Source organism: Equus caballus, chromosome 13 (genome assembly GCF_041296265.1).
Source record: "Equus caballus isolate H_3958 breed thoroughbred chromosome 13, TB-T2T, whole genome shotgun sequence".
Lineage (NCBI taxonomy): Eukaryota > Metazoa > Chordata > Mammalia > Perissodactyla > Equidae > Equus > Equus caballus.
This window is the reverse complement of record NC_091696.1, coordinates 2,265,126-2,288,011: the sequence shown is the minus strand read 5'-3', so window position 1 is coordinate 2,288,011 and position 22,886 is coordinate 2,265,126. Positions and strand designations below refer to the sequence as shown.

At 46.4% G+C, this 22,886-nt stretch overlaps 1 protein-coding gene across 3 annotated transcripts in view; it reads left to right on the top strand.

Annotated features, from left to right (window-relative positions):
- GNA12 (G protein subunit alpha 12) overlaps nt 1–22,292 on the top strand; it is a 113,009-nt gene extending 90,717 nt beyond the window's left edge. For all 3 annotated transcript variants that reach the window (XM_070231387.1, XM_023655181.2, XM_070231388.1), the window contains 2 exons: nt 17,601–17,651; nt 19,155–22,292. In XM_070231387.1, coding sequence (XP_070087488.1) covers nt 17,601–17,651; nt 19,155–19,724 — 621 coding nt within the window. In that variant the 3' untranslated portion in view covers nt 19,725–22,292. The remainder of the gene's footprint in view (nt 1–17,600; nt 17,652–19,154) is intronic.
- The last annotated feature ends 594 nt before the right edge of the window (nt 22,293–22,886 follow it).

Here is a 22,886-nt window from a genome sequence, read left to right as displayed (position 1 = left end):
TGATCGTGTTGGTGCACGTGGTGACAGCTGTCCCGTGTGCACTCTCCCGTGATGCTCTGTGCGTGAGCGTGCTGCCGTGGCTTTATCCACGGAACTGGATGTGGACCTTGAGTTGTTTCCAGCTTTGGCTTTGATGGTCCTGCCGCTCGGAACATTCTGGCACATGTGCGCCAGAGTCCTACAGGGCAATAGTTCTCAAAGTGTGGTCTGGGGGTCCCTGAGACCCTTGTAAGGGCTCCACAAGTTCAAAACTATTTTCCTAATGATGCCAAGACGATATTTGCCTTTTTCACTCTCATCCTCTCAAGAAAGTGCAGTGGAGTTTTCCAGAGGCCACATGAGATGTGGCGATGTCATCACTGATGACTAACTAGATAGATGCTCGTGTATTCCTGTAGTTTTAAATTCTCTCAGTTTTCATTTCGAATACGGTAAATATTGAGAGTTTGGGAGATGTTGGGTTTTGAGGGGTTTTTTCTTTGTTTCTTTTATTTTAATAAGTTAGTAAAAGAAAAAAAAAACCAGGGGCTTTCCATACACAGCCTGAAGAAACCAGATTCTGACTCATCCCATTTGTTTTGAGTTAACTAATGACTAATGCCTAAGCAAGACATTTTTCAGACATTTATTAGGTTTTCAGTGCTTCTATTTCATGTTAATCGGGCAGCTCCATGAGGAGGAGGACTCTTTCCTTGTCATTGCCCTTCTGATGTGGGAGAAGGCTTTTCTAGATAGGTCCTAGACAGCAAACCAGGTCAGGAGCTCACTAAGGAAATCATGTTTAGGCAGCACTGAAACAGGCAGCTTTGAAAAGAAGGCGCCTTCGTTCACCAGCAAGCGTTCAGCACCTGGTAAGTGCAAGACTCTGTTGGGGCTGCGGATGCACAGTGAAGGCGGCATTGTCTTTTATGGTTCATGGGTTTTGCCCTAAGAAATCTGTTAGTTCAGTTGCTGGGTAGCGTATGATTACAGTGCAGCAACTTAAAACCCCCACACGAGTGTCCGTCTCAGTGTGAGGTCAGGAGTCCTGGTGCCCGGAGTCCACCGGCTCCTCTCTCGGGGTCTCACAGGCTGAGATCAAGCAGTCAGTGGGACTGCAATTCTAAGGCTTGGGGCCCCTTTCCAGCTCACCTGTCGTTGACAGTTCATTTCCTTACAGTTGTTCGTTGAGATCGTTGGGGGTTTTGCTAGCTTTCCGCCGGCCGGGGACCACTCTCAGCTCCCAGGGGCCGCCCGCAGTTCCCTGCTGCGTGACCCTGGCCACACAACGTGGCTTCGTGCTTTCTCCCAGGCCGGCAGGAGAGCCCCTTTGAAAAGACGCCTGATTGGATCAGGCCCACCTAGGACCATCTTCCTTTGATTGTCTAAAATCAAGACTAAAATCGCCTAACCCCAGGAGTGCTGTCCCATCCTGTCCACAGGCTCCTGTAGCTCCAGGGGAGGGGGACGTTCCCGGCGCTTGTCCTGGAGCATCCTCTTAAAATGCTGCCAGTGCAGAAATCTTGTCTTAACCCAAGATCACAAAGATTTTCGCCTATGTTTTTTTTCAGGTCTATAGTTTTAGTTTTTACATTTAGGTCTGTGATCCATTTTGAGTTAATTTTTGTATAGGATATAAATAGGGTCTATGTTCCCTTTTTTCCTCCATACACATCACCAGTTTTTCCAGCACCATTTGTTGAAAAGACTTTCCTTTCCCCACTGAGTTGCCTTGACAACTTTTCCAAAAATCCAGTGGCCATCTACGTGTGAATCTATTTCTAGACTCTCATTTCTGTTCAGCTATTTATATGCCTTTTTCTTGTACCAACACCAAATTCTATTTTACTCTCATTTTATAGTAAGTCTTAAAATCGGGCATTGTAAAAAACATTTTTCTTTTATAAAATTAAGTATTCTACGTCTTTTTTAAAAAATACATATATATTTTTTAAATGAGCTTGTCCATTTGTACAAAAAAAATGCCTGCCAGGATTTTTCTTTTTTTTTTCTTTTGGTAGATTGATCCTGAACTAACATTTGTTGCCAATCTTCCTCTTTGTTTTTTTTTTTTTTTTACTCCCCAAAGCCCCAGTAGATAGTTGCATATCCTAGTTGTAGGTCATTCTAGTTCTCTGTGGGATGCTGCCTCAGCGTGGCTTGATGAGCAGCGGTGCTTAGGTCTGCACCCAGGATCCCAAATGGCAAACGCTGGGCCACGAAGCTGAACGCACGAACTTAACCACTCTGCCACGGGGCCAGCCCCCTGGCTGGGAGTTTGAGTGGGATTGTATTGAATCTATAGGTCAGTTTGGGAAAATTGACGTCTTGACAATATTGAGTCTTTCAGAATTCATTAACGTGGAATATCTTTCCAATTATCTAGGTCTTTAAGTTTTTTGTACCAGTGTTGTACAGTTTCCATTAAAGAGGATTTTCACTTAAGAAAAATTTTTTCTGTTTTAGCTAGTGCAATAAGGCAAGAAATATAAGAAAGGAAACATAAGGCATACAGATCAGAAAAGTTCCCATTAGGGGCCAGCCCTGTGGCCCAGTGGTTAAGTTCATGCACTCCACTTCCAGCAGCCTGGGGTTTTACCGGTTTGGATCCTGGGTGCAGACATGGCACCACTTGTCAAGCCATGCTGAGATGGCATCCCACATGCCACAACTGGTGGGACCCACAACTAAAAATATACAACTGCGTATGAGGGGGTTTTGGGGAGAAAAGAGAAAAAATAAAATCTTAAAAAGAAAAAACAGTTCCTATTGGCAGATGACATAAAAAAATCCCAAAGAATCCACCGAAAAAGTCACAACTAGTAACTCAGTTCAGCAGGGTTACGGGATACCAGATCAACATAAAAAATCAATTTTGGGGGCTGGCCCTGTGCCTGAGTGGTTAAGTTCGCGCGCTCCGCTGCAGGCGGCCCAGTGTTTCGTTGGTTCGAATCCTGGGCACGGACATGGCACTGCTCATCAAACCACGCTGAGGCAGTGTCCCACATGCCACAACTAGAAGGACCCACAATGAAGAATATACAACTATGTACCGGGGGGCTTTGGGGAGAAAAAGGAAAAAAATAAAATCTTTAAAAAAAAAAAAGAAAATAAATAAATAATTTTTTAAAAAATCAATTTTTTTTCCATATACTAGCCGTGAACATATGGAAATGCAAATTAAAAATGCAATACCAGGGCCTGGTCCTGTGGCGCAGCGGCTAAGTGCGCACGTTCCGCTTCTCAGCGGCCAGGGTTCGCCGGTTCAGATCTCGGGTGCAGACATGGCAGTGCTTGGCAAAAGCCATGCTGTGGCAGGCCTCCCACGTATAAAGTAGAGGAAGATGGGCACGGATGTTAGCTCAGGGCCAGTCTTCCTCAGCAGAAAGGGGAGGATTGGCAGTAGTTAGCTCAGGGCTAATCTTCCTCAAAAAAAAAAAAAATGCAATACCATTCAAATTACTTCCAAAAAGGGGAAAATACTTTGGTGTAAATTTAGCAAAACATATATAGGACTTGTAGAATAAAAACTACAAAACACTCATTAAAGAAATTGGAGAAGATAGAAGTCAGTTCTCCCCAAAGTTATATACAGATATAAAGTAATTCCTACGCACATCCCAGCAAGATCTTTTGTAAATATAAGTGATTATTCTAAAATTTATATGGAGAGGCCCTAAAATAGCCAAAATGATTTTGAAAATGAAGAGTGAAGTGGGAGGAGTCACTCTCCCTCACTTCGAGACGGTTCATATAGCACCAGTACTCAGGACCGTGTGGTGCTGGCAGAGACAGACACACAGATCAGTGGAACGGACCCGGGGTGGCTCCACATGACTACGTCCAGCTGTATTTTGACAGAGGTGCAAGAGCAGTCCAGTGAAAGAAGGATAGCCTTTCAACAGACGGCACTGGGGCAGCTGGACATCCGTAGGCAAAAGAAAAACAAAAAAGAACCTTGACCTCAATCTCACACTTCCTACAAAAATTAACTCAAACTGGACCGTAGATTTAAATGTAAAACTGGGAAGATAGCGTAGTAGAAACTCTTTGGGACCTACAGCTGGCTGAGGAGTGCTTAGATATGACACCAAAAGCCTGATCCACTAAAGAAAAAAAGCACTTTTGAGTAAGAGTCCATTTTGGTTGCATTAAAATTCAAAACTTTTGCTCTGCAAAAAACCCTCTTCAGAGGATGATGCTACAGACTGAAAGTATTTGCGAGCCACATATCTCACGAAGGACTCATATCTGGAATATATAAAGATCTCTTGAAACTCAACCATAATGAAACAATCCAAGTAGAAAATGGGCAAACGATATGAGAGATTTCACCTAGGAGGATGTCCAGGTGGCAGATAAGCTCGTGAAAAGATATGCAGCATCACAAGCCAGTGGGTCATTGCAGCTTAAGGGAAATGCAAATTAAAACCGTGCTGAGTTACTTATTAGGACGGATCAAATGAAAAGTAGCGACAGTACCAAAGGCGGCTGAGTGTGCGGAGAAATCTCTCACGCATCGCTGGTGGGAACGGAACGGTTCAGCCATCCTGGAAAATGGTTGGGAAATCTTTTAAAAACTAAACATATACTTACCATACGACCCTGCAGTCACACTCCTGGGCATTTGTCCCGGAGAAGTGAAAACTACGTCCACACAAAACCTGCACATCAAGTTTTACCTGTAATAGCCAAAATATGGAAACAACCAAAATGTCTCTAGATTAGTGAACAGCCAGATAAACTGTGGTACGTCCATCCCATAGGATGCTACTCAGCAATCACAAGGAACAAACTGTTGATACACACAACTGGTGGGCTCTCAAGGCATTCTGCTGAGTGAAAAAAGCCAATTTCAAAAGGTCACTTGCTGTATGATTCCATTTTAAGGACATTTTAGAAAAGGCAACACTATGCAGACAGAAAAGAGATCGATGACTATAGACTGTAGAGATGGCAGTCCGCTTAGTGGCTGCTAGGGATCGGGGACAGTAGAGGAAGGCGAGTGGTGTGACCGGAAAGGGGCAGCTGGAGGGAGATCTTCGCACTGGTGCGCTCTTCTCTGTCTCCAGTGTGGGGGGCGGGGGTTGGCTACACGAATCAATAAATGTGATACAGTGCATCCAGCTGCACACGTACATGGTACAATGTCGGTTCCCTGGTTCTGATATTGCACAATAATTACATAAGATGTAACCATTGACAGAAATGGGGTGACAGATACCCTAGACCTCTCTGGACTATCTTTGCGATTTCCTGTGCATCTATAATTTTTTCAAAATACAAAATCTATAGCAAAATAAAAAACATTTATTCCTAAATATTCCAGTTGTTTACTGCTAGTATATAAAAATATACTTGATTTTTGTATACTGACCCGGTATCTTGTGATTTTGCTAAACTCACTTCTTGGGTCTATTGTTAGCTTTTTTGTAGATTCCTTATGATTTTGTATGCAACCAGTTATGTGATCTGCAAATTTAGTTTTATTTCTTACTTTCCAATCCTTAATGCTTTTTTATTTTATTTTTTTCATTTCTCTCCCCAAAGCCCCCCAGTACATAGTTGTATATTCTTTGTTGTGGGTCCTTCTAGTTATAGCATGTGGGACGCTGCCTCAGCGTGGTTTGATGAGCAGTGCCATGTCCGCGCCCAGGATTCGAACCAACGAAACACTGGGCCGCCTGCAGCGGAGCGCGTGAACTTAACCACTCGGCCACGGGGCCAGCCCCCAATCCTTAATGCTTTTTATGCGTGCTTGCTTGGTTTTTGATGTTTTGGGTTGACTAGCCCCCCAACATAGTGTTGACTAGAAGTGGTAAAAGTGGGCATCCTTGCCTGGTACCCAGTGTGAGGGTGAACTTATTCAATATTTGATGATGAATTATGATGTTAGCTGGAGGTTTTTCATAGACTCCCTTTATCAGATTGAGGAAGTTCCTTTCTGTGTGTAGTTTGATGAGAGTTTCCAACCATGAATGGATATTGAATTTTATCAGATGCTTTTTCTGCACCTATTGAAATGTTCATATGTTTTTTCCTCCCTATTTTGTTAAAATGGTTCTCATTTTCTGTTTTATTGATGTGTTGTCCTTTTTAGGTATTGTTGGGTTTGATCTGTATGGAAAAACACACTCCTTTTTGTCTCCTTTACTATTCACACAGAGCATTACTGTGACCAGATGTGTGGGGATTTTCCCACACCCAGCAGTTCTCAGATTCTCCAGATGCCAGCTGGGTGTCCTACAATTTAACACAATTTACCTGGAGATAGCATCAGATCCCACAGGTTAAGGGCTCAGTCCCACAAGACTGCCTTCCCAACATGCACACTTCAGTTGCCAATCACAAGTCCGGGTTGTTACCCGTGCTTCTGAGCAACTGGCCGTAGATCAGAGGTTCCCATGACCCCTCCTCGGGTCCTATTAATTTGCTAGAGTGGCTCACAGAACTCAGGAATCAGTTTCCTTGCTAGATTACTGGTTTATTACAAAGTATATTGAAGGATGCAGATGATCAGCCAGATGAAGAGACACATAGGGCGAGGTCCAGAAGGGTCCCAGCACAGGAACTCCCCTAGAGTTTGGGGTGCGCCATCCTCCCAACACTTGGATGCATTTTAGTTCAGCAACCCAGAAGCTCTCCAAACTCTAGTTGAGAGATTTTTGTGGAGGCTTCCTCGTATAGGCACGATTGACTAAATCGTTAGTCATTGGTATTGGCTCAACTTCCAGCCCAGAGGTCAGGGATGGGACTGAAAGTTCCAACTCTAATCATGGTTGGTTTCAGGGCTTTCCAAAAGTCACCTCATTAACATAAACTGAGATGTGATTGAAAGGGTCTTGTTATGAATTACAAAAGACACCTTTCTTTCTCTTAGCACGTAAGAAAGTCCAAGGGTTTTAAGGAGCTCTGTGCCTTAAGGGGATGAAGACCAAATACATCTGATCATAAATCACAATATCACAACTTGCTAAGGTTTTGTTAAGGATATAATGTCTTTGTTCAAGAGAATACTGGTCTGTAATTTTTCTTTGGGGAAATGTCCTTGTCAGTTTTGGTGTTATGCTGGCCTCATAAAGAGTTGGGAAGTATTCCTTCCTCTTTGGTTTTCTGAGAAGTTTGCTTAAGATTAGTGTTATTTCTTCTTTGAGTGTTTGACAGAATTCACCAATGAAACCATTTGGGCCTCAAGTTTTCTCTGAGGGAACATTTTTTTATAACGAATTCAGTGTTTTAAAATAAATATAGGTCTATTCAGATTTTGTTTCCTACTGTGTCACTTTAATAAATCGAATTTTTTAAAGCATTTTGGCCATTTCATCTAAGATATCCAATTTGTTAGCATAAAGTTGTTTGTAATATCCTCTTAATATCTTTTTAACGTCTGCAGGATTGATGGTGTCACTCCTCTTTCATTCCTGACACTAGTGGTTTTTCTCTTTTTCTTACTTGATTACTCTGGCTAGGAGGTTATCAATTTTGTTGACTTCTTTGAAGAACCAACTTTTGCCCTGTTCGTTTTTTCCATTGTTTGTTCATTTCTGTTTCAGTGATGTGTGGTCTAACCTTTATTATCTCCTTCCCTCTGCTTACCTGGGGCTCACCTGCTCTTCTTTTTTCAGCTCCTTGAGGTGGAAACTTTGGTCAGTGATTCCGAATCATTTTTCTTTTCTGCTTTAAGCATTTACAACTACAGATTTCTCCCCTGACTCCTACATTAATTAGTACTGCATCCCACTCATTTGGGGATTTTTATTTTCATTATCTCGCAGTTCAGAACATTTTCTAATTTACTTTGTGATTTCGTCTTGATTTCTAGCATTGCCATCTGACTCTTGGAGTTGCCATCTCTCTGCTTACAGTACCCATCTGTTCTTGCACGTTGTCCACTTTTTTCTTTAGAGCCCTTAGCATATTAATCATAATTATTTTAAATTCCCGATCTGTTCATTCCAAAACCTCTGCCATATCTGAGTGTGGTTCTGATGCTTCCTCTGTCTCTTCAGTCTGTGATTTTTGCCTTTTAGCGTGCCCTGCCATTTTCTGTTGAAAGCCGGGTGCCTTGACATTTTCTTTTGAAAGCCAGACATAATGTATTGTTTGCTGGCTCCAGCCACATCTTCTGTTCCTGGTAAGTTGTAATTCTCTGTATTCTCCTGTCTCTCCAGTTTCAGGGGCAACAGTTTGCCCTGTAACAGTTTTCTGAAGGATCTAAGAAGAGCTGTTGATTTTCAGTTTGTTCAGCTTTTTCCTTGTTGTGAGGATTGGAGTGACAACTTCCAAGTTCTTTACATGTCAAACCAGAGAAAGTGTGATTTCTTCTTTGACCTCTGGATTATTTAGAAGCGTGTTGTCTAATATCCTTGGTGTGATTGTCTTCATGTTTGTTGTGTTTGGAATTGGTGGAACTTGTCAAAATCTGTAAATTCTTGTTTTTCACCAAATTTGGAAAGTTTTCTGCTTTTAAAAAAAATACTTTTCTGCCTGATTCTCCCTGTTCTCTCTTGTTGGATTCCAATTAAGTTATGTTAGACCTTTTGAAAGTGCCCTCACAGATGCCAGAGTTGTTGTCAGGTTTTTTTCCTCTTCTGGGGATTGGATAATTTCTATTAATATAATTCCAAAATTCACTGATTCTTTCTGGTGCCATCTCCAGTCTGTTATTAAGAACATCCATTAAATATTTTATTTTAGGTATTGTATGTTTTAGTTCTAAAATTTCTATTTGGCTCTCTTTATACTTGCTGTTTATCTGCTAAGATTTTCTTATGTCTTTATCCATTATAAGCATTTCTTCACCTAATTGAGCATGATTATAATAACTGCTTTAAAGTCTATGTCTAATAATTCCAATATCTGGGTTATTTGAGTTGGTATCTGTTGATTTTTTTTTCCCGTGAGGATGAGTGCCATTTTCCTGGCTCTCAATATATTGAGTAATTTTGGGTTGTATCCTGTGCATTATGAATGTCATTTTAGGGACGCTAGATCCTGTTATATTCACCAACTGATGCTGATGTTTCTGCTTTAGACTTCATGAGACCAGAACTGCCAGCATGGTCACGCCTGCATTGCTGGTGGCTCAGATCTCAGTTCAGACTGCGTCCAGTTTGCCCCACACGTGTGTGGTTGAGGAGGCAGCCAGAGCCTTGGGCAGCATGTGTACACAGAATTTGGGGTTCTCTGTCTCTGGCTCTCTGCTTTCGGGGGTTCCCTCCTCCCCCCTGCCAGTCCTGGCTGCCCCTGCTCCTTCCCCTGCTTCCTCCAGCCAAGAAGATGGTGGGCTTTCCGTTAGAATGTTAGTTGTTGCCACGTGCCACCTCGACTGGGGCTGACCTTGGGGCAAAGCCACGGAACGGAGAACTCACCCTGCGCCATTTGCTTCCAGCACGTCTCAACTCCCCTCCAAAATGTGCCCGCTTTTATTCACTCTCCAGAACCCTCAGATATTTGCTTTTTGTATTTTGTCCAGAGTTTATGGTTTTATCTGCAGGAGGCTCTCTTTGGTAGGAGTTTAATCCTTCGTATTGGAAGTGGAGCCACAGGAATCACTTTTAATAATTAAGCAGTGAAAGTTCCCCCTTTGAGGTAGAGACAGGCAAGCTGCTGTTAACCTGTTCCACTCAGTGTTGTCTTAGCTCCCCTACCAGTCCTGTGAGGCGAGAAGGAAAGAGGAAGAGGCCAGGCCGCCCTCGCTCACAGATGAGATGGTGCGCCTGCAGCATCCACGAGAATCCACAGGTGCACTGTTAGAATGAACGTGGAGCTTAGCTGAGTCACCAGACACAAGTCAATGTACAGAAATCAATTCTGTTTCTGTACACCAGCAGCAGAGAATTAGAAAGTGAAAAATGTTTAAAGATCCCATTGAAGAAACACCATAAAAGATTAAATACTTTAGAATAAATCTAAGAGGGGCTGGTCCGTCCAGTGGCTCAGTGGTTAAGTTCACAAGTTCCGCTTCGGCGGCCCGGGGTTTGCTGATTCGGATCCCTGGTGCAGACACAGCACCACTTGGCAAGCCATGCTGTGGCAGGCGTCCCACATATAAAGCAGAGGAAGATGGGCACGGATGTTAGCTCAGGGCCAGTCTTCCTCAGCAAAAAGAGGAGGATTGGCAGCAGATGTTAGCTCAGGGCTAATCTTCCTCAAAAAAAAAAAAGAATAAGAAAAGATGTGCAAAACCTCTGTGCAGAAAAACTTACAAAGCATTACCAAGAGAGATTAAAGGCCTTGTTCAAAACCCTGCAGGTGTTTTTGTGGAAGAGAGAGGGTAGAAATTGACAGCTGATTTTAGAACTGATACGGAAATGCAAAGGGCCAAAAAGAGCCAACGTGTTCTTCAATCTCAGCACCAAAATAATTAAGGACAGTAATGAACTGCAAACCAAGGAGAACACAGCCATCTCTGAGTCCATGTAGGTAATAAAGAGATAACCCAGGAGAAGGGAGCACTCTTGTTCACAGTAGAATGGCGGCCAGAAACTGGTAGGTGAGGAGTAGTGCTACCTGGAAAATCCTTTTGCAGCTCTCGTGGTGTCAGGATTAGGAAGGTCACTCCCCCCGCCCAGGGGACGGCTGTGTTCTTTAAAAATGTCGGTGTTTCAGATTAAAGGCGACTAAAGAGACGTGACAGGTAAATGCAAGACTTGATCCTAGACCGAATTCCGTGCTGGAGGAGGAAAATGCTACATTTTCGGCAACGGAAGGAAAATTTCCCGAAGTTACCGTGGTCGTAGAAGCACATGTCATTATTCTTAGGACCCATCCACTGAAGTTTTTAGAGGTAAACAGACAACTTCCTCTCAAATGTTTCCCTAAAAAATATTTGTATTGAAAGGGAGAGAACCAAGGAGAAGCACGTGAGGGAGAATGTTCCCAATGAGTGAATGCATGTAAAGGGGTGTGAGCGTTCTTTGTCCCATTCTCGCAGCTTTCCACATGTGCCTCTGCCCCAGCCCCAGCCGGACTTGGAATTTGGGTTCCAGCTGCTATTTGGAGAGGCTGGAATCCTGATGTGAATTCCCCAGAACACAGAAAGCTGACAGGCAGCCGTGATTATGGCATGCCCCTGCATCAGCGTCTGGGGGATCTGTGCTGGGAGCTTTTACGAGTTGGCTAAGCGCCCCCACCACAACCACACCCGTGATTTTGGTGCTTTCTTATTCGGAGGGAAAGACCATCTCTGGAATTTCTTCCCTAGCCCTTGTGATACAAATGAAGAATCTGAATCTCTAGTTTTAAAGGCTGGATCTGTAATTTGTACTCTTCAGCCTCTTAGGAAACCGTTTAAGAAAGGAGCCTAACAGATATTCATATACCCAGTCCCCAAAGTAACGTGTTTGCATTTTGCCATTTTCGCCTCTACTCTGTAAAATCCACAAGTTCGTAATGCTACAGACAGAGCCACCTTAAAACCTGGACAAGAGCACCATGAGATGCTGCTTCACACCCTACCCATGGCTATAATCTACAAATCAGAAAATGCAAGTGCCTGCAAGGACTGCACCCGCCTTCGTACATTGCTGAGGTGAATGTAAGATGGTGCAGCCACTGTGGAAAACAGTTTGGTAGTTCCTCAAAAAATTAAACGTAGAATTACCACATGACCCAGGAATTCCACTCCTAGGTAGAATATGTACCCCAAAGAACTGAAAACAGGTATTTGAACAAAAGCTTTTACATGACTATTCATAGCACTGTTCACAACAGCCAAAAGCTGCAAGCAGTCCCAGTGTCCATCAGCTGACAGAACATCCCCACAGTGGAGTACTGCTCAGCTGTGAACAGGAACGGGGTCCCGAGAGCACTGTGGCCCAGACGGGCCCTGGGAACACCGCGCAAGGGAAGTGAGCCGGACACCAAAGGCCACGTGTTGTATGATTCCATTTGATCGAAATGTCCAAAATGCACAAATCCATAGACACAGACAGCTGACTCCGGTGGAACAAACCACCTTCTCGCCATGCAGTTGCAGAAAGACGAGGAAGATCTCTAGGTGCGGCTTATATACTGTTAAATGAAAAAACCAGGGTACACAATAGAATGTCCAGTGTGCTTCCTTTTGTACAAGAAATGGTGAGGAAATGGGAACATATATACCATTTGCTTATATTTCAAAAAGGAAACACGAAAGGATAAACCAGCAACAAACGAAGACGATGACATCAAGACGGGAGAAGACGGGAGGTGGACAGGGTAGAAGCTGGACCTCTCAGAATGTGTTTTGATTTTGGAACCATGCAGTTGTCAGGGAGTGGGGAGGGGGGTAACTGTTCATGGGCTGCGGTCTCCTTCGGGGGTGATGAAAATGTTTTGGAACCAGAGAGAGGTGCTGGTTATACAACATTGTGAATGTGCTAATTACCACCGTGCTGCACACTTTAAAATGGTTAATTTTACGTTATGTGAACTTTACCTCAGTTTAAGAAATAGAAAAATCCCGGACAGGAGGGGCCTGGCCCTGTAGAGCACGCACTCCGGCCACCTGTGGCTGTAGCCCCTGTGCGGGCCGCTTCCTGGGGTCTCACCACGGTTGCCAAGGGGCGCTGTTGTTGGGATCTGGGGGGGCGCGGGCCGGGTTAGAGCTTGGAGGCGGGGACTGCGCAGGCACAGCCCCTGTAGCCAGGCGAGATGGGGGCCCTGCGCGAGTGGCTCCTGGAGCCCTGGGCTGTGCCTCTGACGCGATACACCATTAGGTGCATTGGTTTCTGTTCGGTTTCGCTTTTGAGGGGTTCATTTTTTAAATTTAATTTTGTTTTTAATTATGTAAGAGATTTGCATGGTTCCAAAATCAAAACACATTCTGAGAGGTCCAGCTTCTACCCTGTCCACCTCCCGTCTTCTCCCGTCTTGATGTCATCGTCTTTGTTTGTTGCTGGTTTATCCTTTCGTGTTTCCTTTTTGAAATATAAGCAAATGGTATATATGTTCCCATTTCCTCACCATTTCTTGTACAAAAGGAAGCACACTGGACATTCTATTGTGTACCCTGGTTTTTTCATTTAACAGTATATAAGCCGCTTTACGGCCGTACCTAGAGATCTTCCTCGTCTTTCTGCAACTGCATGGCGAGAAGGTGGTTTGTTCCACCGGAGTCCGATGGGGCACGCGTGGCTTCTTGCCAGTCTTTGATATTACAGCAGGCCGCAGCCGACAGCCTTGCGCCAGCGAGTCTTGTTCCTAATATGTTAGGATTATAAATCAGCAACAGTCTACAGGCACCCAAATTAAAACTTGAGAATCTTTATTTTTATAATGTATGTTAATATGATGCTCTTTTTCCAGAATACTTTCACAGCTATGATGTCATTTAATCGTTTGATCTCACCCCATCTCATCCCAGTGAGATGTCGCAGATATTAACATAGCAAAGCCAGAAATCAAGATGAGGGTTTCTTTTTGGGAATTATATATCTCTTTTTAAAGTTCTCTATTCAAACATGTTGTTGTTTGGTTAGCATCTATGTTAATGGGAAACTAAGTCTTAAGTTTGATGTTTATTAAGTGGTGGAAATGAAAATCTGACCTTGGGAATAGTCTGTTGTTATTTTTAATATACAGCAGTTTCAAAATGTATCTTTGTAATGTGTTGAAACAAGTGAACTGAGTTTTCGGATCCTCTGACTCAGCGTTGAGGAGCCCTGCATCTTTGTAGCCGCATGCCCGACCCCATCTGAGAATGCTGGAGTTAACCTCACTAAGTGCGGGAGCTGTCAACACAGCCCGGTGTGCAGAGCGCCGCCTGCCCCACGGGGGTGGTGTTCTCTGTACCCGCTCGCAGGCCCTGCCTTTGCAGCTTGGACTAATTCACACCTACCTTTGTCCTTTCTGACTCCCCAGTGGGGATTCTGCCAGTGACTGTTGTCCCAGACGGGCTCTGTTTCATGCCTGTGTCTCCATTGCACAAACGTGTTGGCCTGTGACACTGACGGAAAGTACCAGGGACTCAACCAAGGGGCTCCGGATCCGGGCAGAGAAGAAGGTGTGCCCAGAGTCCAGCCCTGGTTCCTGACCCTGACCGCCTGGGCGCGTGCAGGTCGGAGAGTGGAGGCTCTGTTCTCGCCGTCGTTAAGTTAGCTTAGGGAGGCGCGTGAGGCTGGCCCATGTCCGCTGAAGTGGCGACTTCAGCGTGGACCCTCAGGTGTTGGACAGACGGGGGCACAGGAAGGTATGTCAGAGATGCCTGACAGAAGCTTTGAAGCAGCCGCAAGCCCAGGATGTGTAATTCATCCGCCAGAGGTGTGGGTGATAGGTGCCTCTAGTGAAGATGTCAGGGAGGATGAGTCCATTTGCCAGAAAGATGATTCTTTTTACTGCTTCTTACTGGGCCCTGCCTGCTATCCTCAGGTCGCATTCGCCTGTCTGCCTAGCACAATAGCCAGAGTCCCAAGAGAAACCTGCCTCTTCCTGGCAGAGGTACCTCTCCCTTCTCCACCCGCCAGCACCCTCACCCCGGACTCATCCATCCGGTGCTGATGAGAATAAGTCCTTTGCTTGGTTGAATCAGGAAGGCAGGCCCAATGTCAAGTATGTGCTGGGTGACCCGGGACCCTAATGAATTGGTTTTGTCTAATCCATGAATCTGTGTTCTTACTAATCTTAAGTGATTTAGATTTTGAAACCAAGGAGGGTTATAAAAAGCCCATTTTTCATTTGCTCTTTTTTGTTAACAAGACCACGTTACTTCAGGAGCTCTCAAGCGAGGACTCTGGGATCGTTTTGCAGTGCACGATGCTCTCTTTTTCTAAAGGCATTGTCTTGGTCCATGTCATGAGCTAGGTGGGTTAAACAACATGCATTTCTCACACTTGTGGAGGCTGGGAAGTCCAAGACGAGAACCGCAGATGCATGTCTGGCACCTGCTCACTTCCCGGCTCATAGATGGCCGTCTTCTCGCTGTGTCCTCACTGACAGAAGGCAGAAGGAGATCTCTGTGGGCTCTTTTATAACGACATTAATCCCGTTCATGAAGGCCCCGCTGTCCTGACCTGATCGCCTCCCAGCAGCCCTGCCTCCTAATGCCGTCACACTGGGGAGTAGGTCTCAGTATATGAATTTGGGGGGGACACAAACCTTCAGGGTACAGCTGGTGCTGAGTGGTCAATTTCACCTTGGCATCTCAGCTTCTGCCACATGCTATTTCTCTGAAGAAATGGCTGCGTTCTCCCAGTGTTGAATATATATCAGAATTTAAGCCTGGACCTTCTAATGAGCTGACGCTGTGGGAATTGTGAAGCCTGGTGCATATGACGTTCTGTGGGCTACATGTCCAGTCGAAGGATGCCCTCTCTCCAGTCTCTGGTAATGAACCCCCGTGAGCTAAACCGTGGTTCCAGCTCGGCCCGGTAGGATGGCAGAGTGTGGAGTTCAGCCACTGATTTCTGGGTACAAGGTGACTTGCTGTCCTCCCTCCTTCCTGCTGGCCCCGTGAGACAGAGCTTTGTGGCGCAGATCTCTCTGCCTTACGGTTCACGAGCAGCTCCCCCGTGGACCTGCGCGGTCACTGGTGAGAAGAAGCAGGTCTGGCATGAGCCTGGACTTCGCCCCTCTCCTCCTACTGGTCCTTCCTAGAAGGAGTGGAAGCTGATGACCATGCAAAATGGCAAAGAGTCACAAACAGATCCTGTCCCTTCGAAGGAGTGAAACAAGCTGCTGAGATGATTTAAGCGAACCATTCTGGTGGAGGAAGAAACAATGAAGTTCTGTTTCTATTAGCAACTGGTGTGTTTTAAAGTACGGGTGGGTGACCCTGATTTCACAAACTCATAGGGATAATTAAATTCAAACCAGAGGAAAATAATTTCTTTTTAATACTATGCATTCAGCCTATCCTTCGTTGTGTCCCCCGGGCCGTTTCCCATCTCTTTGGTGCTGTGGGGTAGGCCCTTGGCCCGCGTCGCAGTGTCTCCCAGGGAGAATCCATGTGCTGTGGCGACAGAGCGTGGGCCAGGGCGCCTGCGTCGCCCTGACTTGCTGTGCCCACCCCAGCCCAGGCCCCCGGGCAGGACTTACTCCGCTTTCTTCTCGCCTGGCGCCCCCGCCCGAGCTGCCCCCAGCCACCGGCTCCCTGAACAGCACAGGGCCTTCTGCAGCAGGCCGGGCAAGGACAGGGCAGACAGGGCGAGGACAGTGCCCTATTCTTCGTGGGGCCCCTCGCGCCTCCCCAGGCCCAGACGGGAGCAGTAGGCGGGAAGAGGGACGGAGCTGGGGGAGGAGGGGTCATAAATCGGGCAGCTCACCGGCTCTCTCGCTCCCCAGCTGTTTCCTGTCCTCCTGGGAGGAGGCGGGCAGGGGGCCGCTCCAGCAGGTGGGGGCCTCTCTGAAGCAGGCAGCACCCCCTGAGAAGAGGACGGTGGATCCGCGCGCGGCCGGTGCCCTGCAGGGAAGGGGGTTCTGTCCCCTTAACCCGAGCGCGCTCTTCGACTCAGCCGGGCGGCCTGCGTTTTGGCGTCTGGGTGGATTCTTCACGGAAGGGAACTTGCCCCTCCCTTTCTCCTGTGGGCCTGTCTGAGACAGCGGGGGCAGATCAGTCAGGAGCTGGGTGCGCCTGTCGTTCTTTAACAAAGTCTGGAGTGGCCCCTGCCGTGTGTGGCCTTGCCGATTGCCTAAGAATGGAGACCTGCCGTGGCCCTTCCTGGGCTCTCCCCACAGAGCCTGGCGTCAGGGAGTCCATGCACCGGGCATCCTCGCTGCTCTGCATCCCTCCGAGGACGGTCCAGGGAGAAATCTGAGAAAGCGCGGCCTTGTGCGAATGTGGGAGAACGAATTTTCAGCCTTCTGTTTCTTAAGGGAAAGCTTTGCAGCTTCCAGGGAAATGCTGACCACTTCCTCTGTTTAGCTCCTTGCAAGTCAACACTGCACGCCCCTGAACACTTGTTCTGCTCTGAGGGCCATTGCATCTGGCGGTTGAACCCCTCCTCAAACAGGACCGCGGATGACCCTCAGAGGGCGCCTCCACTCTGGAGCCGGCTCGGTTCACATCCACGTTCAGGCCGGAGAATGTCGGGAGGGCGAGGGAAGACTGGTGATTCCAGCACAGCCGTCCAAACTAAAGAGCCCCTCGCTGCAGGCTGTGAATCAGATCGTACAGATGTGTGGGTGATAATGGAATATTAGGCCTGTTTCCAAAACTGGAACGTGTTTTGTCCTATGTGCCTGCTCTTAAACATTTACTGACTTTAGAGACAGAGTCTCGAGTGCATCGGGCCATCTCTGTCAGGAGCAAAACAGGAACTTCGTCTAAAATTCCGGCTCTAGCCCCATCCCTCTGTGGTGGCGTGGCCTGGAGCAGGCCAGTCTCCACATCTGGGAAGGAAGGGATTAGGCTGGTCAGAGGCCAGCACCCAGCCCACCCCCAGGATGAGTCAGGGGCCCTTTGACAAACACAGTCTGAATTTGAACGTTGGGGTTGGAGCTAGAGGAAACTGCATTTTTAAATTTTCTTTAAAAATTGTTTTTAATTTTAAAAAATACATGTAGACTATTAATCTTTCTCTTTTGCCTTCCTGTTTACACAAGGCAAAATAACACTCATGTTACTCTTTTAAGTCCCTCCATTCACCAAATCGGGGTTCCTCAATGACGACTGAGCCGTGAATATTTTTCCTCCCTGACAGGGTGAATCGGTGAAGTACTTCCTGGATAACCTGGACCGGATCGGCCAGCTGGTGAGTGGAGACCCCTCCCCAAGAATCTGTGATTGGGATTAGAAACCCCTGTGTGGAGAGCAGAGCACCCCAAGTCCTGAGGGCTCGCCTCACCCCTGAGCTGTGTTTGTTGTATCAGAGACCGTGAATGGTGTCACCAAGTCCTGCCCCGCTTAGATCTGTGTTGTCTCGGGGGGCGGGGGGGAGTAAGTGCTCAGTGGTGAGGACTTCCTCATTCAAGTGGAGGAAATTCTCACTCTTACTCACAAACCTATAATCACTGCTAAATTCAAATGTAAGGTGGCGTTTCTGGAAGATTTCGTCTGCCCAGATCACTGTAAAGGAGACAGTTCTTTAGTAAATGGAAGAAATTATTTCCTTTAACTTTTTATTATGGAAAATTCAAACACATACAGAAATAAATAGTACAGTGAAACCCCAGGTTCAGTGATTATCGCTCATGACCAATCTTGTTTCATCAGCCCCCACCCCACCCCCCGGGAACAAGTCCACCATCGTATCATTTCATCAATAATATTTTACAGTGATTCTGAAAGCTAAGACTCTCAAAGTCGTAACCATAATACCACTATTGCTCCTAAAAACTTAGCAATAATTCCTTAGTAGCAACCAATATCCAGTCAATTTTGAGATTTTCCCACTTGTCTTGTTAATGTTTTCTTGTGAATGCTGCTTTACGCCAGCACTTTGAATCAACATCCTAGGAATGTCTATCTATCGCAGTTGGTCCATGTCGCTTAGATTTCTTTTAATCTGTACGTTTCTCCCTCCAGCTTTCTTTTTCTTTTATTTGTTGAAGTAACTGGATTATTTCTCCTCTAGGGTTTTCATATCAGGATTTTGCTATTCCATCCGTCAGTGTCACTGAACAGGTTCCTCTGTCCCCTGGGTCCCCTGTGAATTGGTAGTTGGGTCTAGAGGCTTCGTCATCCCTGTTTGGTTTCTGGCAGGACTGCTGCCTGAGTGCCCGCGTGCAATCCTTGCCCAGGCTTTTTTCTAATAGTGTAGAGTGTTCGAGAGCCCCTGCAGTTGCCTGTGTTGCTAAAGACTTTGAGTTCCCCAAGAATAACATATTAAATATACTGCAGACTAACTTTAAATAGCATTGCAAAACCTAAATTAAATTAGTTCCTAGTAAGGTTTTGGAATGCGCATGCTCTGGACGTTAGAAAAATTAAAAGGTAGCTATGGTGCGGAAACGAAGAGGGTCGCTTTCCTGTGGAAAAGAGAATGGACGAGGTTTCACATGGGGCCGAACAGTGAGGATTCTGGGAACGCCTCCTCGGACTCCTGTGCCTTCGCTCGTTTTGAAATGAGCTGTTTAATTCCTTCGCTTTCTGTTTCATGGCAAATTTATAATTTTATAAATGAAAGTTGCTTTTGGTATTTGGTTCAACTTCTTGCAAAATTCAGGCTGGCTCTCCTTCCTTCCATCCCGTCTTGTGTTCTTATTTTCTCGTGTTCTTCCTCTCCTAAATTTCTCCCTTATCCCATATTTTGCAGAATTACTTTCCCAGTAAGCAAGACATCCTACTGGCGAGGAAAGCCACCAAGGGCATTGTGGAACATGACTTCGTTATTAAAAAAATCCCTTTTAAAATGGTGGATGTGGGAGGCCAGCGGTCCCAGCGCCAGAAGTGGTTCCAGTGCTTTGACGGGATCACGTCGATCCTGTTCATGGTGTCTTCCAGTGAGTACGACCAGGTCCTCATGGAGGACAGGCGCACCAACCGGCTGGTGGAGTCGATGAACATCTTTGAGACGATAGTCAACAACAAGCTCTTCTTCAACGTCTCCATAATCCTGTTCCTCAACAAGATGGACCTCCTGGTGGAGAAGGTGAAGACCGTCAGCATCAAGAAGCACTTCCCGGATTTCAAGGGCGACCCCCACAGGCTGGAGGACGTTCAGCGCTACCTGGTCCAGTGCTTCGACCGGAAGAGGCGGAACCGCAGTAAGCCGCTCTTCCACCACTTCACCACCGCCATAGACACTGAGAACATCCGCTTCGTGTTTCACGCTGTGAAGGACACCATCCTGCAGGAGAATCTGAAAGATATCATGTTGCAGTGAAAGAGGAAGCCCCTCACTGCCGTCGTCCTTAAACAGCCTCCGTAGCCACTGGTCGGATCCCTCTGGCGTGTATCATCCATCTGGTCTTGGAGTGGGTTTCTCGGATCCTCGCCATCCAACACCTGGCTCAGGAATGCTGTAAAGCCAGCCACGCCGACGTGCTCTGGCCCGGAGGCCGTGGAAACGATGTTAGCTACTGAATCCTGGGGACTAGCGAAACTACTGAGAAGCCAAGTGATCACTTTGGTATGAATTTGTGATACCTAATGACACAGCTTTCTTTCTTTTTACAGAAATTTTCTTTCTTTTCTGACACAGTTTAATCGAGCATCCTGTGTGTGTGTGCACGCACACGCTCTATCGTTAATGACAGAAACACACAAACCAGCTGCCTTGCAGATGGCTTTTCTCTCTAACTTGCAAGTCTGCGGCGAGATGAACTAACCCGAAAGCTTTTGCCTAACAGTAGTTTTTAGGAGATCAGATGCGTGCTGATGCTGCTAAACTCAGAGTCCCCACATCGGGCCCCCTAGCCCCCAGCTGTGGGGTCTCAGTGCCACCTCCCAAAGCGAGTTGCCTTTTAAAACTCTCGTGCCAATTTCCTGAGACCCGGTCCAGGCATATTAGGTTAAGCCGAGGGGCCCCAGCTTTAGAGGCTGGGAGCAAGAGCTCCGCAGGTATGGACTTGCCTTAATGCCCCACCACATGCGTGGTTCTTCCTGCCTTGTCAGATTGCCCAGCAACACAGCACGGGGTGGAGCTGCGCAGAGGCAGCGTGCTGACAGTGAACGTCTGCCCCTGCACACAGAGGTGCTTATTGCTCCGTGCCCACCCACTGGCAAAGACGTAGAAACCAAGTGGCCTTGCCGATGACCGCTCCATCTTCCCAGTCATCTTCTGATACTTGCACGTGCCTGCATTTCACGTTTCCTTCTTTTGGAATCAGTCGAGAGCTTCCTCTTCCTCACAGGGGCTTGGAAGCTGGCAAGTTACTAGCAAAGCCTTTGTTAATGCCACAGCTGCTTGGCGAGCTCCTAACACCTGACCTTTCAGGAAGCCCACAGGCTCCAGAGAAATCTGAGTTTGTCCAGACTGCCTTTGGACAGCCGGTCCCCGTTCTCAGCTCCCCTCTAAACCTTGATCCTTATCAAGGTCTCCTGCTTCTGTTCGTGTACACACGCATAACAAGTAAACACTACCAGACAGAGCTCTCATCAGGGGAAGCTGCAGAAGGCTGCGACATTGACACGAGCTGGTAAACCTGACACTCGGTTACCTTGTTCAGTTACCTTTGTCCAGGGTCTTTCACTGTGTTTAAAAATACACTGCATTCCAGCCTGGTCCCCTCTGTGTATTACTCTACTAAAAAAGTCTGTCTATTGTGTTTAGGACTTTTCCTAGCATTTAAAAGAAAAAAAAAAATCTTCCTCTGTAACTGGCACCACAATGTCACTGCGTTTAAAAACACATCCCAGGGCCCTTGTCCTGAGGCCACACTGTTCCCAATCCTTGTGTCCCTTTGGCATCTCACTCTTGGCTCATTTCCAGCAAGCCAGATAAACATTACACTTGTGGCAGATGCTGACCCAGAAGAAAAGGGAGGGAAAAACCTGCTCCTGAGTCATCCCCGTTATCACTGTGTTTTTATTGAGGAGACATGAAACTCTCTTTCCGTTTTGGTGCTCAAGGCTCGGTGTCGACATTTGCTGGGGTTTTGGCTCTTTTTTTTGGCTGGAAAAAAAGTTTTGCTGTTTGCGTGCTGCTTCCTGTGGCTCTCCGTAAACTGAAAGGACGTGACCCAGGATCAGTGCCGATGACCAGGGCTTAAAGGAAGGAGAGCCCTCTTGAAGGCTCCGTCAGGGCCGTGGAAGATCGCGTTTGCATTTTGTGGCAGTGAGGTGCAGCCCATGCCTCGGGGGCGGGTGCTCCTCGCCCACTCAGTGTTCTGGGTCTTACAGGTCCGTTAGGGATGCAGAGCTCTTCCTCACCAGCTTGGAAGTATCCTTCTGCTTCGGGTGGCGGCCGCTGCCGTCCCGACTGGAGGTGTTTGAACTGCCTTCCTGATGAGTTGAGGTCAGCCCTGTCCATGAGTGCTCTTTCCTTTAAACACTCGGATAATTTGCTGGTTCGCTTGCAGAACCGGAAGCATGTAATCAAGAGAGCTTGTGACTGTGTTGAACTGACTGCAAGGCAGGGTGGGGTGGCCGGAAGGCCCGGGTCCTTGGCCAGCTCAGCCCCTGACCCCACTTAGCTCGGCTGGGACTAGGCTGCCTCCTCTTTTGATGAGCGGGCAAAGGAGAGTCTGTACAGGCGCCCGGCTGTGACCCCGTGACTCGTCGGCCTCGGAGAAGATCACTGTCTGCCAGGCTAAATAAAACCAGTTACACCTTTTCTACACATAGATTGTAGCCATTTTTGTCTCCAAAACCTTAGGCTTTTGTATTTTTTTATTTTAATTTCACTGTTATCCTTGATTATTGTCTTTTTTATGGAGATGTTGGAGAAGCAGGAGATAGGTGTGCCTCATCTATTATTGCAAAAATATAACAATAAACTTCCTCAAAATAAGATATTCTCCTCATACTTAACACTGTTTACACCTAAGGACACGTGTAGGTTTTTTACTGAAATATTTTCTTAACTCTTCTATTGGTAGAGAAATTGTTGCAAAGATTTTGCATTATAGCTTTGTAATTTATAGAGATCTCTAGAATTCTTACTTTTGTAATGTTTTTACTTCTTGGATGAAAGAAAAATGAGTCAGGTTATTTTAACTCCAAGACCAGAAAATAATCTTGAAACAGGATCATTAGTTACGACAGACTGACCTGGGGGTCCCGGGAGCAGACATCACTACCTTGGCATTGGAAGATGGAGGCCCCATCGAATGGAGGGGTCCTGGTGGGTTGCTCAGGGCCTACACTTTGCACACAGCGGGGTTGTTTGCTAGGAGGGTCTGCTCGGACGGTTTGACCACCTTCAGTCTCTGGATGTTTAGTAAAATGAATCCTTCGTTTTTCTTTGCTTAATAGAAATATCACTCAGCCTTCAAAACCGGCATTAACTTAATTTTTCAGTCCCAAAAATGCGAGCAGATAACTCTAATCCTAATTTTACTTAAAGGTTCATTGTTTGTTAATCACAGTTTGTGTTTCCACATGG